Genomic DNA, 18,767 nt, shown 5'->3' on the forward strand with positions numbered 1-18,767 from the left:
TTTGTATAGAAATGCAGACAGAATCTCTTGAACTCCTTTCTGAGCCAGAGCAGGCGCCCCATGTACGTGGTCAGATAAAAGCAGATGAGTTCAGAGATTGCATAAGATTAAGCATCGCCAGCTCAGGCAGCACTTGCATACAAACTTCTATCTGCTGTAAGTGCACTGTGTGGAAAACAATTTGTGATGAATTGTTTCAGGACTTTGCAGGTTTTTCCACCGTAGCGTACAGGCTCTCTGGCTGAGTGTTGCTTCTAGCCTCCGGGGATCCCACAGTGCCGGCGTGAGGTCCTACCAAGCAGTAGGTGGAGGTAGGAGAAACAGGTGCACTAGTTGTTGGGATCTGATTCAGAGGTTGGTTTGTATTTTCGACCTAAAAACATACAAACAAAACAAAAACAATAAAGGTTATTCAGTATTTTAAATTCATTATTTATTTCAAATGGTGAGATGGTGCTATTAGACTGTGTAAGCATATGAGGTAATCGCACTACAATAAACAACAGCTCCTATGCAGTAAAAGCCTTAAAAGTTATAACCCTGTTTTTATGTAACAATCTATTTTTTTGTGTATTATTGTTGTAATTTGCTGTCAGACAGCTGGGATAGGCTCCGGCCCCCACGCGACCCTGAACAGGATACGTGGTGTAGCTAATGGATGGATGGATTGCTGACTTTTGCAGTTTTTTTTCGAGAACCCTGTACGGTGTCAGACGTGGTTCCACTGTGCCTAAACATAATAACTTCTCGTTGACCTCCAACAAATCTGTTAGGTGCAAGAGATTCCTTTGCAAACAACAGAGCACAACACACAGCAACCTAAACACAAAGGGTTAAAGAAAGCATTTACACTTACTGACAACACATGCATCTGTTTTATTTAGAAATATACATTATCCATACCGCTTATCCTGCTCAGGGTTGCGGGGGGCTAGAACCTATCCTAGCTGTCATTAGGTGCGAGGCGGGATAAACCCTGGAATGATAGCCAGTCAATCACATAGAGACAGACAACCTTTCATGTTCACACTCACACCTACTGATGGGCAATTTTAGAGCCAGCAATTAACCTAATGAGTCTTTGGACTGTTTAGAAACAGACCCTATTTATAAACTGACACTGCAAAATATAGTTTTCTTATATTGATTTGCTACATATATTTTTTGTTCCCTTTAAACAGGTGGCCTTTAATCTTTACTGAATAAGAGCACAAGAGTAAAAATATTGGGGTCAGTAAGAAGTCATATTTAGCTTAGTATGCCTGGTGTGTGTCAGCAAACGGAAACAAATGCAGAAAGCAATGCATGGCCGAATGTAGATGGCATTATTGCACTGATGCTTTTATCGACACCAACATGTGGTTTGTGAAACTTTGTGTTACCTGCATTTGCTGTTTTTTGCAAACTACAACACACCATTGGCAGACAATGTTTATTTTTCTCAAAGATGGACTCTTTGTTTCTAAAAAAAAATACATAATTACATAATTAAAAAATATATATTGAAAAAAGCAGGCAAACATACGTAAAAAGCACTGCAGTCTGAGATAATAGGAGTCTTACTGATTGTGAGATGGCACAGTGGCAGCAGGTTGGAAGAGATGAGTCGTGGCTCGTCTTGAAATTAATCTGGTTTATTTTGACCAAAGTGAGACGATGAATCAAAAGAAAGCAGAATGACCAGAGGCACAAGCGTGTGGCAGGTAAGAGCAAGCAGCACGACCTGGAACAGCAGACCGATGCAGAGGCTTCTTTAGCAAGGACTCAAAGGTCAAGAACAGTTTATAGTTCACATTGTATGAAAATTGTACAGTAATTGGTGAGCATGAGCATGGCCAATAGACGCATAAAGTTTTTGATTTTGTTTTTTTGCCTGTTTCACTTCACTTGTTAATTTTCTCAGAATCTGAAAGTCTGTTCTCTAATTTGGGGAGTGAATTTGCGAGAGTGGTGTTCTTTGGTGGTGTTCTCCTTCTTACCTTTGGATCTTCATATATTGTATTTTCCGTGTCCACAGTTTTATCTGCAGGTCAGTCATAAAAAAAATGACATTAACATTACTTGAGCTGCACCAACATGGAGTCCATAATTTAGGTGTCTAAATAACTCTGTATTCAAACAGTAGCTTCCCAGCCTCTGTGTGTAGGGTTAGTTATTTCTTTAGATGTTAATAATTCCCATCAACAATAAGTTGTATCATAAAATGTGCTTTTGCAAACAGCACAGCCTGCAGGTACATCTGGCCCTGATGCTAAACATGAACAAGCTACAAAATAAAGACGGCACTGAGTTTAAGATTGTCTTGTTTTCCGACATTAAAAAACCCACTCTGGTAAAATAATAATTGTACAATTAAGTTGCAATATAATTAATAAAACATTGATATATATATGGGCTTAAATTTACGTAAAGCATTACATGTATTTTGTAAATGTATACGTACATGAGTACATGTAACAGTGTGTGCAGGGCTTCAGATGTTGATATGTGAAATGTTATTTCATTGCATAATAAAACAGGGGGCGGTGATTCACTTGTTTAAAACGTATATTTGAATGAAAAGTGAATAATTAGGATTTTGCTGATTTTTTCTAATTCTGTTAAAATGCAGACTTTGACTTACACTTTCCTCTCTTATAACGATGAAGAAGATAAAGAAGTAGAAGTACTGCAACAGCAATTATGATCAAAACGACGAAGGGAACAACAATTGCAGTGACATCATTGTTGTTGCCATGACCTGTGGAATCTGTGAAGAAAAACAAAAGCCAGATTAGAACATCATACCTGTTTGAAGTCATGCTGCTTTAATGACAGTTTGCTACTGTAGCTTCACATGCTGCTCACCAATGCTTTTGAAATAATGCAGTTTTACTCACAGAGCTGATGATTAAATATCATACAGTTTATTTCCAACAGGCATTGTTACAAATTTAAACTACCAACTTTATGAGTACATTTAAACAGCAACATCCTCCTGATTATACAAGTCACCCCTGCAGAGGTTAATTATGAAAGCATGTTTTGAAAGTCTAATAATAGTGGAGAATTTCACTCGCCATTTTTAGGTCTACAACTTTTCATCTTAGTCAATTTAAATGGCAAAACTTTTCTGTCTTTTCTGTAGGTGGTAGTTTTTATAATTAAAAAAAATGTTTTTGTTTCCTGTCCAAGTAAGCACACAGCAATTAACAGTGAAAAAGTCTAGCTCTTGATTTAATAATTCAAGCCTGCTATGGTTGGACCTAATGAATGATGTTGAATCTGCAACCAGAGCAACTGTTACTTGAAAATCCTTAAATCTTACGACCTACATACCACTAAAACAAAAGGACAAATACATGTTTTAAACCCATTTTTTGAAACAAACTGAATTTATCGATTGTTTCATCAAAGCAGCTGATTAACTTTTCATTCTAATCCAGGCTACAATAAACACTTTGCCTGACAGTAAGACAGTTGTTTTGTTTTTCAGTCTTACCATCAGACTTTTTACAAAGATCTTCAATCCTCTTGACGTCCTTTTTCCAGCTGACCTGGTTGCTATGGTTACAGATGACAGAGCCATTCTCCAGGTAGACACGGAGAGAAGCAGCAGATGTCGTAAACTCTGATAGTTCTCCTCTCTCATGAGAGCAGGTTTGGTTTACACATGTAAAAGTGCTGCTGATGAGAGAGTCCAGAGTGCTGCAGGTCACTGTGAGGTTACTGGAGTCTGTGCTGCAGTGTTTCACTGTCAGCTTCACCGGGGACACTGGATCTGCAGGGACAATAACAGGTGTGAAGAGTTTTGAAACAGAGAAGTTCTTTGTATTAACATTTAACATTTTAAGAAACTTACCCTGAACTGTGACCTTGTATTCACCTACATGTATGCGATGGTCAGCAGAAACCTCTGCTCTGTAATCTCCACTGTCATCCTCTTGCACATTCTTCAACAGCAAAGAGAGATTTTGTGCAAAATATTCAGCTCTTCCTGAATAACTCCTTACAATTGTTTTACTAGTATCAGTATATCTTGCAATATCTTTACTGCCATTGACACTCCATGTTAATTGATCTGACTCTCGTAGATCAACAGGTTTCTCCACATCCAGGAGTAAATCATGTCCTGTCTGCACAAACACAGGAGTCACAGAGCTGGTACCTGCAAGAAGAAAAGACATTCAAATAATCTGTACGTATATTATCTGTATTCAGTATTTACATATTGATCAGTCACACTATCAGTCAAGGTATTAACAATCTACATAACATTATCACCTAAATCTGCAGGTACAAAACACACCTAGACAGAAGTTAATGTTACACTTACACTACATAAATAACTCTTAATGAATGCTAATGTAGCTCTGTATATGATGAATGTTGTAGGAGCCAAATTTCGATTTTTGTTTATTCTAATGCTTTCTTGTTTCTTTATCATTAATATGTGAGAGTGTGTGTGTTTTGTGTGTGTGAGTGATGTAATATGGCCATAGATGGATCTAACCCCATCTGGTGGACACCTGAGAGGGGGAGCCCAAGAAGGGAAAAGTTATAATTACCCAGAGGTCACAGCTTCCGGGGGTGGCTGAGAGAGGCAACAGTTCTTTGACCGTGTGGCCATAGCTATACACTATATTAAGTCATTTTTGTTTGTTTTCAAGTTATCTGTTAAGCAAATTTCTGTAATTAATGGTCACTGGGAACGACTGGAAGACACTTCTTCTCCTCATCTTTCATTTGCACGTGTCAAACCTTGAGTCCAACACAGCCACCAAAGGAAACAAAGGAACCAAAAGTCAACTGGAAATTGCTGATACAAATGTGTATAACTTCAACAGTGAGATCTCTGTATTGTTGTGCTACAGGGATATTACAATGTTGGGGAGTGTTGGGTAAAACAAAACTTGCACTTGTCATGTTGCAGTTTATCCTCAAAAACTGTTCTCATGATCTCTTATGAAAAGTTAAGCACAATTTTTGGTGCTTAAAGGTACAAATGTGGCTTTGACACGGCCCCTCTTGTTACATAAAGATGCAGAGGGTAGTGACTGTATAGTGTCTGTTTCATGTAGCCCTTAAGCATCTATTTGTAGGTTGTTTTTCTCTCTTTCTAACACATTGTTAAACCTACACTGTTTAATTTTTTCTCTGCTTGATTTGATTTTATGCTTTTTTTTCAGCATCGTAAGCCTCCCTCTTTTTCAGGTCAGACCATAGACGGTATAAAAAGATGGACAAAACATGACAGCTCCCTAAAAGGAAGGCCAAATCATTTTGTACTCCCCTGCTGACTGGCTGCAGTACCTATAGGCCATAAAGCCCAACTTCTCCATGTTAACAGATGGGACATGGGCCAAACTATTAAATCAAAATACACGTTAAATACATTTTTTATGATGATTTTTGTCTGATTAGTTTAGTTTTAATTAGTTATTTGATTCCATAACACTCCTGCAGTGTTCTGTTCCTGATTACAGAAACGTAACTAAAACCATGACTACAGTTTTTGAACTTTCCATATCCATGATGAAATCCTTGTACAACAAGAGCTGGAGATGGTAGCTTTATAAGTGTTAAATAAATGTAAAAGTAGGAGGGAGAATTTCAGTCTGATCTGGTATGTTGCAATGTTGCATAGTTTGAAGTATTCAAATTGTATTCACACGTTGGACACTTTTCTCTGACTTCACAATCAGGGTGGGGAAATCAAATGCTGTAACGATGTTGTACTGTTAGCTCCCAGGTTGCAAGTCATATAACTCTAGGATATCTGACATAGTGTTAGCGACTCACAACTTTTATATTGATCACTAACTAAAAATATAACGGGTAGTTTCAGGTTATAGCAGCATATTCACAAGGTGAAGACGGTTAAGTCAATATAGGCTAACATTTAACCAATTCCTTGCTAACTGTTCTGTTAGCTAGTCCATATGTAGCTAGGAATGTACACTTTTAAATCCAACTTAAATGTTAGCTTGTAAGTTGTGGAATGCTAACATTTGCTGTTGTCTAGCAGTAGCTAACAGGTTATTAAACATGTTGTTTTCCTTGATATACGGCCCAATGTCACTACAGATATTCACTCTCTGTCTCTTCAGGAGGTGATCAGGCTTGGAACAGGGACATGATAAAGATTTGTCAGTTTACCTTTCAAATACTACTACCTGGAAAACCAGACTAAAACATTATTACAGCATTTGATGTCGCTCAAAGGAAAGCTCTCCAAAAACAACACAATTTGATGTCTGCAATTTTTAAGAATCAAGTGTACAGATTTAGATTGACGCTAATTTTATCATAATAAGTAGTGTTTTTAGTTTTTAGTCTCAACTGTTACATCTATGAAAATATACAAGTTAGTCAACAGATAAAAAAAAAGGTTTCAGAAACTAAATAAGAAACAAAATGAGCTGACCTAAAAAACAGTGTGACCGTGAAGCTGTCTGGTTTCAAGTGGTTATAGAACATAACATGTATCTCTGTTGTTGCACTTTGCTGCAGCTCTTTTCTCACACAAAATAGTATCTGCTGCTGTAAGGCTCTGACACACACACACACACACACACACACACACAAACCCTCATGTGCTAAGAGGAAGATCATTTTCAAAGTTCTCTTTTATCCTCTAGATTTGTTTCAAACTTTGTATTTAATTTAAACAATCGTTCCCTATTTAATTGTGTTATCCTTGTTGGCGTTACAATGTTCTGTACGCAGGACAAACAGCACTGATACTGAGTGACTTATCCTGCTGAAAGGAAGTACATTTAGTAGATTAAAGGCCTTGCAGAGAAAGTCCACCCTAAATTTTACAAAATATTATTTTCTGTGCTTTGTTAAAAATCTTTAATGTAAAAAAAATAGCAATGTTTGATTTAGCTGAAAACTCTCAGTGGTCAGTCAGAGTCTGTTTCCCCCGACCCTCTACATAAAACACTGAGGCGGCTGTTTACACGTTATCATTTCAAGTTGTTTGCATCCAGATTAAATCCGGATTAAAATCATTGAAGTTACACTTGTTTTCCACGCTAAAGATAAATACTACAAAGTTTCTCAGTAAAGAAAAACATAACGATATCCGGAGGGAGGGTCCAACCAGAATTTCAGGGTGTAGTTAGTTTAAAGCAATTTAATAGAATTACTTTTTGTTGAAATAAAAAATGTGTTGAAATTCTCCGTGACTGTATGAACTACTGCAGGTGCATAAAAGAATCACCATCATACTGAAAGCAAAGTGTTTGTAGCTTAAAATGATAGCCTGGTCCCCGACCTCTGAATTACCGCTCACACCTTTGCTTTGTGCAGCGATTCAAAAAGAGTTCATAAGGAGCTTCACTGTGATTAGCAGACTATGCTGATTCCAGTATTTTTTATACTCTGTAGTTAGCAAATTTGACTAAATGTCGTCCAAGAAAAATAAATCCATCGGTGAGAGAGATACAGAAATGTTTAAAGGTGCACAGATAAGGGGCGCCTCTTTAGGTCGTGGTTAAATCGTGCAACATATAGAGAGGCTACAGTCCTCCATGCGGCAGCCCCGGGTTTGACTCCCGTCCTCGGCCGTCTGCCGCGTGTCATCCCGACTCTCTCTTTCCCTGTTTACCACACTATGCACTGTCCTCTCTCTAACGTGTAAAGTTTGGTTAAATGTAATTATATATATCATCACTAGTGACGAGTCGAATCTCTGTCTGTGACCCCTCAGTCGACCCCTCGAGTGAGCAGTCATTTCTTTCCCTCCATGACATGCCCTGTTGGGGGCAACTGAAGAGAGATCACAGATCTGTGTGTTAATCAGTCGGATCTTTCTATTTGTCTGTCACTTCAGTCCGTGATCACGCTCCCTCCCTCCCTCTGTGCTCGTGCTTTCCCCCTCTCAGCGCTGCGAGTCTGCATCACAGTTTTTAGGATATGATGTTTTCAGTCTAATGAAGGTGAACGAGGCTCCTTATATTCACAGGGCCTAAGGCTGTAATATATTTAATCAGAGTATCCCTGATAATTGCTGATTATATAATAGTCAACTTTGTAACCCCTGTGGTGTTCCCGGTCATTTATTTAAATTATATTAAACCAGGAAAAGCCTCATTGAGATTAAAAATCTCTTTTACAAGAGTGTCCCGGCCAAGACAGCAGCAGCACAAAAATGACCACCAAAGGAAATGAATGCGTAACACTACATTATGTTCATCCATCAGATGGAAAACATCCCCATACACATCCACACACTCCCCTGCAAGGACAACACATTTCAGACTGAACCATTTTTGAACCAGATGAAGAGGAGACTCAAGTTGCTAGAGGTAGAGGAGGATGTCTCAGAATTGGAAGACAACATCAATGGATTTTGGAATACATTTTCAGTGTCTATTCATGTTAACCACTAGCTTGAGTCATTTTTTTACAGCTTAAAAAGGTATTAAATACAATTCTAGAGTTCTTACCTTGTGGTTTAAATAAAAGTAGTAGCGACGCACAGAGAAGTACGATGGGACCCATTTTTCACAGTGACAGAGAGAGGGAAGTGGTAAGGCTTTATGTGCACACACCGAACTTCCCACTGAAGTTTCCGGTTCAACTTAAATTAACATAAAAAGAGAAGTGGTCTCATGTCATCTCTCCTTCTTCTTATTTTACTTTTAAGATGTTGATGTTAATTCTTCTCGTCCTCGCTCTACTCGTCATGTCTTTCCATCGTTGTCGCCCATTTCAAACAGAATCCTTTGTAACTTACAACATCTCTTTCACATCATCCTTCATCACTCAGCTGTAGTCTGGTGTGGTCATCTTACAAGTCCACCTCATGTCCTTGGCATCTAAGAGGTAAAAGGGGCCTCGACAAAAATGTGACAACATTAGTAACTGGAGGGCTCCTACTACACACAGAAAGTTCACTGTAGTATTTTCAAACTGTAACATCCAGACAGCATTTACATGCATGTTATTTACAGAAGTTTTTGTGATGACATAAAGACATTAACCCATATAAAATTTTGCACTTGCAACAGTCTAAGTGCTTTATTAGTGTGATAAACATATCTTCTTTAATTAAGGCTTTAAACATAGGAAGCTAAACTTCCTGCAAATGTACATAGTGTATTTGAATAAAGTGCTAACTTTCTGTCTTTAGCCGCAGAAATCACCCTCATATAAGAGGATAGAAAACACAGAGCACCGTGAACACATTATATGTAGTCTAAAGCTTGTCTAAAGTAAACTTGTAGTGCTACATTAATGTGACACAATCTCCAACATGCTCCACCCAGCAGAGAGCATTTCCTTGTGCAGTACACACATTTTACACTTTGTTCATGTCAGTTGCTGCAGGTATTCTGTGGTTTTGAAACAGGAAGTTTCAAAATATCATGAGAGAGATGTAGGGGAGCGGAAACTGTGAGTGCTACAGAATGTGGCGTCAGTTTAGTTTTTACCTGCTAGAAGCTAACCGAGCTGAAACTTATAATAGTGTAGCTGCTTTCTGTGTTTGTGTTTTAACTGCATGGGTATTTTAGAGGACATATAGAGAGTTACACACATTTATACCAAACTGTGTGTGGGTGATTTCTGGCCCCATGACAGTGGAAACTTCACACTCATTTCAGCTTACACATTTTTATGACAAAGTTTTTCAGGGGGAACCCAAGTTTTCCGTACTTTCCCACTCATGGTTTTGTTTTTGTATTTATATTCCTATGGGGTTTTTTCCTCTGTGATCAATAAATCCACCCGTTATTAGTTTAGTTATGAGAGTGTCTACAGTATATTCTCCAAAATACATTCATTAACTAGAGTTAGGCTGAGTGTTATGCTGCCATGTTAATAGAGTCAAACCCGTGTAAAACACATATTTTCCCAGCCAACGTGCGACTTTGCCAACCGTGACGTTGAACAAAGCCTTCCATTTTTGCTGCCTGCATCATTTGGTGCTACTAGGACCCAGATATCTTTCTGATATGAGTCCAAACTGTCTAAAAACACAGTCTCAAACTGATTTTCTGTTGGCACTGAACTTGCCTGTTTCCTGCGCTCTAAATAAAATGCTCCAATCTCATCCAGTCCATCTCTTCACACACTGCTGATACGAACACTGTGAGGAGCGTCTCTGGCACGGCCTCGCTCCTCCCCTCTCTCCCTGTAGCTCTGCTCCAGACGAGTCTTCTCTGGATCGGACACCTCGGCCACAAGCCCACCCCCGTTGTTCTTGTACACGTGCTGGGGGCTGGGTGTCTTAAAGATGGGCGGGGTCTTGGTCTTGGTCACTTTGTCGAAGAAGGCAAAGTCCGCTACGTATTTGACCGGATCTACTTTTACAGAGTCTGCATAAAAAAGCATAATATGTAGGCGAAGGACCAGATTTTGGAATTGAAGGCTTTTGTTTATAATGCCTTCATAGTCCAAGTAGTATTGACCAATCATGTAAGCAGGCTTTGGTTGCATGCAAGTGTGGAGAGCAAAAGGGGCGGGAAGGTGGTTATTCATCTCTATAAACAGACATCTGCATGCAAGTGCAGCAAACGACCTGTTCTTAGACGTGATATCTTAACTGCAACTCCATTCTGGCTTCTCAAGTTGCTGGTCGGACTGTAAACAATGCAGCGCACCTTGGTTGTCAGACGATGGCCAATGGGTTCCGAGATTGGCTTTCTGACAATCATTGATGGTTACATTGATGATTTTACAGTAAATAATCGGAGGTGCAGATTTCCTGTCTACTTGCAGCCAGTGATGACTCAAGCAACACAGAAACCGTAGTTGAGCACACGGCTCTCACCTTCTCCATCACTAACAAGAAGTTTGGTCTGAAGAACATGCACTTTAACTTCCTGTCAAAAACATCTTAGTGAGGAACTTTTTCTTACTTGGAACCTAATTATTGCTGAAGTGTAGCTGTAGCTTATTTTAATGTATGTATATGTAAGTTTATTTTAACAGACCATACTGTAAAGATGGAAGTACAGACAGGAAGAGCAAAAGTATCTTCAACTCACTTTAAATCCGCTTAATTACATGTGTTAGGGACCAGGCAGTAAGGCACAAGACAGCAGGAGTTTTGAGTAAACTTTGGGTTTTTATTTTACCCAAAAAGAATATTAAATGTACAAACCAAAATTATAACAACTAGGCCTATAAAAGAGGTCAACTTAATATAACTCTACTTAAGCTGAGAAGAACTAAAGTGTGAAAATAACAAACAGACCTTCCATAATGAGATAACCAGGGAACATATATAGGGGTTTGGCCAAACCAACTCAAACACAAGGGGAAAACAAAATGGACACCAAGTGAAACTTAATACAAAGCTAAACTAACTAAACCCAAATCCCCCCCATGACATCAGAGCATTTGGTTGCTTCCAATGAGCTGTCTCCAGCATTAGAGAGTTCACAACCCTTGGCCAAGCCTTTTGCTCCAACCAGGAAGTGCCATCCCCCAACAGTCAGGTAACTCACGGACAAAGAAAAGATGATTAGTATAACAGAAATGTGTGTCTAATCTTACAGTGTATACATGTGCGCACTAAATTTAAACAATGTAAGCTCAACTGCAAAAATAAACTAATACCAAACCAAATTAAGAGTATAAATTGTTTGTGTGGTTAACTACGAAATAAAAATGAACATGTTCTGTTAGAAAACCAATGAGGTGAGAGTGTAGGTGAAGGCGAGGGTGATATTACCCTTGTGTGGCTGTGGCCATCACAACATATATGGTAGTGGGTTATTTTTTTGTAATCTCCTCTAGACTCTAGTATTCTGAAAATACAAGGTGTTAAATACAGACACATGAGAAAAGAGGACAGGTTTCATGTGAGTGCAGAGAGGCCCCAGCAAAACCTGAACTAATACACAGAACAAACTACAATGTTCTGTAGTTTTAATGTCCTGTTTCTTTTCTTGTTTTCGTTTCTCAAGTTTGATGCATTTTTCATTTCTTTTAAATAACTTTCAAATAAAGTTTAAAACATACTTAAGTTAGGTCTGGTGCAACATTAAAGACTAGCTTCTCTTAAGGGAGTAAATTAAACATAATAATGGAGCTGATGTTAATAATCTAGGAACCTGCAGGATTTGATGAAATACACTGCTCAAAAAAATTAAGGGAACACTTAATCGTCACATTATAACACCAAGTCAGTTAAACTTCAGGGATATCAATCTGTCCATTTAGGAAGCACAAGTGATTGTGAATCAGTTTCACCTGCTGTGGTGCAAATTAAAGAGACAACAGGTGCGATGGAGAGGCAAAAGCAAGACAACCCCCAACAAGGGAATGGTTTTGCATGTGGTGGCCACAGACAGTTGCTCTCTCCTGATACTTCCAGACTGATTCTTCTTTAGTTTTGTGTTCTGCTCGTGTCCTTGTCACTACTGGTAGCATGAGGCGGTACCTGCAGCCCAATCGGGTTTCACAGGTTGTCCAGCTCCTCCAGGATGGCACATCCATACGTGCAGTCGCAAGAAGGTTTGCTGTTTCTCCCAGCACAGTCTCAAGAGCATGGAGGAGGTACCAGGAGACCGGTTGTTACACGAGGAGAGCTGGGCAGGGCCGTAGAAAGGCTTCAACCCAGCAGCAGGACCGATATTTGCTACTTTGTGCGAGGAGGAACAGGAGGAGGTCTGCCAGAGCTCTACAGAATGACCTCCAGCAGGCTACTGGCTTGCATGTTTCTGACCAAACTGTCAGACTCCATGAGGGTGGCATGAGGGCCCGATGTCCTCTAATGGGACCTGTGCTCACAGCCCAGCACCGTTCAGCTCCATTAGCCTTCGCCAGAGAACACCAGAATTAACAGGTCTGCCGTTGGCGCCGTGTTCTCTTCACAGATGAGAGCAGGTTCACACTGAGCACATGTGACAGACGTGAAATAGTCTGGAGATGCCGTGGTGAACGTTATGCTGCCTGTAACATCATCCAGCATGACCGGTTTGGCGCTGGGTCAGTGATGGTCTGGGGAGGCATTTCCTTGGAGGGACGCACAGACCTCCATGTCATAGCCAATGGTACCATGACTGCTGTAAGGTACCGGCATAAAATCCTCCAAGCAATTGTTAGACCTTGTGGTGGTGCAGTGGGCCCTGGGTTCCTGCTGGTGCCAATGCCCGGCCTCATGTGGCTTTTTTGAGCAGTGTACATGATCTTGTTTATCATGCTTTTATGGGTTTTTACATTCTGATCTGCTCCCTGGACAAACTAACTTCATCAACAGATCTCAAGAATTAAAGCAGAACTTAGAGAGACGTACATTTATTCAAGTCATCAGCTGTGTAACTTACTGACAGTCTGTGGGTTTGACAGGAAGTCACAATGTCGACAGACTTTAACCTTTGGTGTGTTTGTTAGAGTTTAACAGAACACACGTTATAGCAGGCAGGACAACAGAGACTCTATGATGGTCCATCTGTGCCAATAATGCCAATAATAGTGGTACACTAGTGTAAAGATTAGCAAAAAATAAATTAGCTAGAGAAGCAAAGTAATGATAACAGGTTTATAATAATGAATTAGTAAGAACAGCATAGTAATGATAAAGGCTTTAGTAATAGTAATTGTAACAGTTGAAGTCAACAGGTCTACTATTAGCATTAGCAGCAACAATGATGATACTATGGAGAAGGCTGATGTTAGTAGTTGTTGCAGTTTGAGTCGAGGAGGTCCACAGCACCAGGTGGTCTGCAGCAACGATCCTCAGGAACCTTCAAGACAAGGGAGCACAAGAACTCCCGGGAAGATATGTGGTTAGTAATGTTAATGGGACCAGAAGATACAGAGTTAATGAGCTGCATTAATATGACAGAGAGGGGGGGGGGGGGGAGACAGAGAGACAGACAGAGAGGCAGAGGGAGAGAGAGGAGCTTGGTGTGTCAGATGGTCCAAGCCTGAGCCAGCCCTAACTATAAGCTTTATCACAGAGGAAAGTTTTAAGTCTACTCTTAAAAGAAGAGAGGGTGTCTGCCTCCCAGACCTTGACTGGTAGATTGTTCCAGAGGAGGGGGGCCTGGTAATTGAAGGCTCTACCTCCAACACTACTCTTAGAGACTTTAGGTACCACAAGCAGGCCTGCATCCTGGGAGCGCAATGTTCTAGAGGGGTAATATGGCACTATGAGCTCTTTAAGATATGATGGTGCCTGACCATTAAGAGCTTTGTAAGTAAGAAGAAGGATTTTAAATTCTATTCTAGATTTTACAGGAAGCCAGTGCAGAGAGGCTAATACAGGAGAGATGTGATCTCTCTTCCTAGTTCTTGTCAGCACACATGCTGCAGCATTTTGTCTCTGTAACAGGATGTGATGGTCTAACGTGTCAAAAGCGGCACTAAGATCTAACAGGACGAGTACAGAGAGAAGTCCTCTGTCTGAAGCAGTAAGTAGATCATTTGAAACTCGCACAAGTGCTGTCTCAGTGCTGTGGTGGACTCTAAATCCTGACTGACAGTCCTCAAATAAACTGTTGTTATGAAGAAAGTCACATAATTGATTAGCGACTGCTTTCTCAAGGATCTTTGAGATAAAAGGAAGGTTAGATATAGGTCTATAGTTAGCTAAGGTGCCTGAATCTAGGGAAGGCTTTTTAAGAAGTGGCTTAATTACAGCTAGTTTAAAAGACTGGGGTACATAGCCCGTCGATAAAGACATATTGATCATATCTAGTAAAGAAGTACTAATTGAGGGAAAGACTTCCTTAAGCAGCTTGGTTGGAATCGGGTCTAAAAGACAGGTTGATGGTTTAGACGAAGATATCAGAGAATTTAGCTCAGGAAGGTCAATTGGAGAAAAACAGTGTAAACATCAGGTTTTTGAGCAGTTTGCAAAGACACATCTGCACCAGTTAACGGCAGGAGGTTACAGAGTCTCTAATCTTTAGGATTTTGTCCTGAACTTTTTACCTGGCTTCGGACCACTGTACTGTACCTGTTGGCTGGATTATTAAATGCTATTTTGGAAATGAATAAGAATAAGAATAAGAACTCACTTCATGCTAACATGCACTCACATGCACTAATCACTCTCCTGGAACTTCAAATCTAAAGCCACCATCTAAGAAATCAAAGACACTGAATAGTGAGGAGGACGAGCAGTCTGTGCTCAACTCTCGCCTGCTGTCAGCCATGGAAAGAGTTGAGAGGATGCAAGAAGAATCCCTCAGACGGCTACGGTCTCTAGAAACAACTGTTAAAGGCAACACAGACACTTTGAAAAGCGTTACAGACTCCCTTGAATTTTTGGGGAGACAGGTGGAGGATGTGACAAAGAAAACTGACAATCTCCAGACCAGAGTAGAAACTCTGGAGAAAGAAAATACAGTGCTCCGCGAAAAATGCAACGACCTGGACGCCTAGAAGAGAAGATGGAACCTCCGGGTCGCAGGGATCCCAGATCTCCCCCGACATCAGTGACCAGCTGCCTCTCTCTGTGGACATCGTGCACAGGTTGGGTCCCCGCTCCGGAGAAGAGCGCTTCAACCGCCGGATCATTGTCCAGTTCCTGTCACGGTCTCACAGGGACAAGATCTGGAAAGACGCCAGAACATCTGGCTTACTCAAGGAAAGAAAAATTCAAATAATGGAGGACCTGACATAAGAAGTTAAAGACGCGAGGAACAAGCTGTGGCCGCTGGTGGCGCAGGCGAGAAAGGAGGGGAGGAGAGCAGGCTTCAGAGGTGCTGCTGCGCTTATTGACGGTAAAAAAGTTACAGTGAATGACATGTAGATGTTATTAGGCTGCTCTATCCAGCATCGCGGGCTCTGTGGCTAATTATAGGCCTACAGGATGTGTTAAAGTGCATATGATTCATAAGGATCTATAGACTGTGATGAACTTGTAATATTATCCCTTGTTATGTCATGAATACCTGGATAATATTGCATAGACCTGCTACAGTAATTTAGAGCGGTAGTTCAGGTTAAATCTAGCCTTTTTCTTTTTCTTGGTGTTTCAACTAGACTTAAAATCTGGGCTCTTTAATAAGAGCAAGTAACGTCTCTATGTATTTTATCTTAGATTTAGGTAGTCAAGCCAATATATTTTTGGGGGGGAAATGAAATGTAATAATCTCCCTAAGATCTCGACTCATTGATCTGTCGCAGATACAACAGCAGCTCATATCCTAAGAGAGGATTCTGAGTGCTTTTTTATTTTGTTCTCTTTTTGGGGTTCGGGGTTCGAGCTATTCTGCTCGGCAAGTTTACAGGCCGTGTAATTAAACAGCTTACAGATACAGAAGGGAGATGGATCATTTTGATTACTGAGATTGACCATCAGCAGTTCATTCTTGTAAATGTCTATGCTTCCAATAATAAAAAACTAATATGACCTTATTTCTAACAATAGAAAATAAGCTAAATCAGTTAAAAAACAACTTTTCGTGCGGTTAAGGTCTTATGGGGGGGGGGGGCTTTAACACAGCGATGAATGAGAGTATGGATAGGTGGCCTCCCAAGGATAAACAGACAAATGAATTGGATAGGCTTGATTGATATCTGGAGACACAGGCACTCAAATGAAAAAGCATATACCTGGAGTAACAAAGATAGGTCCCTTCAATCCCGTATAGACTTTTGGTTAATTTCGTCAGATATGGAGGATAAAGTAGATTCAGTTATAATAGAACCAACAGTTCTTACAGATCACAATGCTGTAACAATAAGAATTAATATGGGGGTAAGGGAACAGAACTTTAATAGAGATTACTGGAAATTAAACAAGACACTGTTACAGAATAAAGAATGTCAAAAAGAAACTCAAAATATTATAGATAAACACTGGAAACAAGCAAAGTTATTTAATAGTTTTAGCAAATACTGGGAGTTAATGAAATTTGAAGTTCGAAATCTTGCCATATTAATGAGTAAAAAGATCTCTAGAACAAACAAAGAGAGAGAGTCTCAAATGGTCACAGAGTCACAGAAATCATAAGATTATCAAGTAAATCAAATGTGTCTGTAGGAGAAATGAAAGATCTGACAATCGCACAAGCTGAACTGGACAAAATATATGAAGAAAAGGCCAAGGGTGCTTTTGTGAGGTCTAGGAGAAGATGGCTAGAGCAAGGTGAAAAATGCACTAAATCCTTTTTGAACTTGGAAAAAAGAAATTATGAACAGTCGTCTCTGGGCAAACTCAGAGTTAATGATGTAATATGTGATAACGAAAAGGAAATCTCAACGTGTGGCCAAGTTCTATGAAACACTGTACAGTGCTGATTCACTAGACCAAGATAATACTGCTGTGTTTCTTAAAGGTTTAGAACCAGGTATTAAAAAAATTGATGACATATTTAAGTGAATCTGTGATCAAAAAATTAGCTTAGAGGATGTACAAACTTTAAAGCTTTGAAAGAAAATAAATCACCTGGAAATGACAGGTTGATTGGAGAATTCTATAAAGACTATAGCAACATATTAGCTCCATTTTTAGCAGCAATGTTTGAAGAAGCTTTAGAAAAAGAGGAGTTACCGCCAACCCTGAAACAAGGTCTAATTAAACTAATTCCTAAACCAAACAAAGACAAACTTAGTGTTGAGAACTGGAGACCAATCAGTCTGCTGAATAATGACGCAAAAATATTCACTCACCAAAAGGTTAAAACTTGGACTAAATGATATTATTGATGAGGAGCAATCTGGATTTATGCCTGGAAGAAACATAGTTAACAACATAAGATAATACTAGATATGATTGATTATAATTATTATATACCCGATGATAGCCTTATTTTGTTTGTTGACTTCTATAAAGCATTTGACACAATCAGTCACCGGTTCATGATTAGAACTATTGAGTTTTTTGGATTTGGAGAAAGGTTCCAAAAAGCAGTAAAAACGTTATATGAAGGATGTAACAGCTCAGTAAAACTGGCATGTTGTACGACCCCCAGATTCTGTATCAACCGTGGAATTACACAGGGCTGTCCATTAAGTCCGTTTTTATTTCTTTTGGTTACACAGATCATGACTGTACACATTAAAAAGAATACATTTAAAGGTATAAACACTTTAGACAGAGAATTTAAATTGGCTCAATTAGCAGATGATACAACAATATTTTTAAGGGATAAATATGAAGTAAATAAAGCAATTAGCTGTATTGATGAATTCTCAGCTGTATCGGGTCTAAGGATGAATTTAAATAAATCTGTTCTATTGCCAATCAAAGAAAGTGATCTGTTGGACCTGAATGGTATTCCTGTAAAGAACACTGTCACTTACTTAGGTGTGGTTGTTGATAAAAATGAAAATGATCGCTGCAGTGTAAATTTTGACCCAATAAGACAACAAATAGCCAAGAGGTTCAATATGTGGTTGATGAGAGACCTGTCACTGAGTGGTAGAGTTCTTCTGTCTAAAGCTGAAGGTATATCCAGATCTGTATATGTGTCCCTGTCTCTTGAAATGCCCCCAGCTATTTACAAAACATTAGATAAGACTGTATTTAACTTCATCTGGAGGAATAGATGTCACTATGTGAAGAAACAAATTTTATGTAACCCTAAAAGTAAAGGAGGCATGGAGGTATTAAGTTTTGAAATGCTGAACAATACTTTCAAAGTGCAGCGGTTAGCAAATCTAATCAAGGAGAGAGATAGCATCTGGAACACTTTTCCTACGTTTGTATTTAATGCTGTTGGTGGAATCCATTTTTTATTGAAGCGTAACTACAAAATAGAAAAACTACCGGGTAAACTGTCAAACTTTTATAAACAAGCATTACTTGCCTGGAAACTGATTTATAAGCATCATTTCTCACCAACTAATCTCTACATCTGGAACAATGAGAA

The 18,767-nt window shown here is 39.4% G+C and overlaps 1 protein-coding gene across 1 annotated transcript; it reads right to left on the minus strand.

Annotated features, from left to right (window-relative positions):
- LOC138611186 (uncharacterized) lies at positions 1-4,039 on the minus strand. The gene is made up of 7 exons (XM_069684161.1): positions 4,034-4,039; positions 3,842-3,932; positions 3,482-3,760; positions 2,624-2,749; positions 1,980-2,023; positions 1,564-1,629; positions 1-373 (listed from the first exon to the last, which is right to left on the minus strand). Exons 1-7 carry the CDS (start codon positions 4,037-4,039, stop codon positions 197-199), a joined length of 789 nt encoding a protein of 262 aa, XP_069540262.1. The 3' UTR covers positions 1-196.
- Positions 4,040-18,767: the final 14,728 nt, after the last annotated feature.

This window comes from Semicossyphus pulcher, unplaced genomic scaffold (genome assembly GCF_022749685.1).
Source record: "Semicossyphus pulcher isolate SPU_LCO1_2020_fin unplaced genomic scaffold, fSemPul1.0.p SCAF_7, whole genome shotgun sequence".
NCBI lineage: Eukaryota > Metazoa > Chordata > Actinopteri > Labriformes > Labridae > Semicossyphus > Semicossyphus pulcher.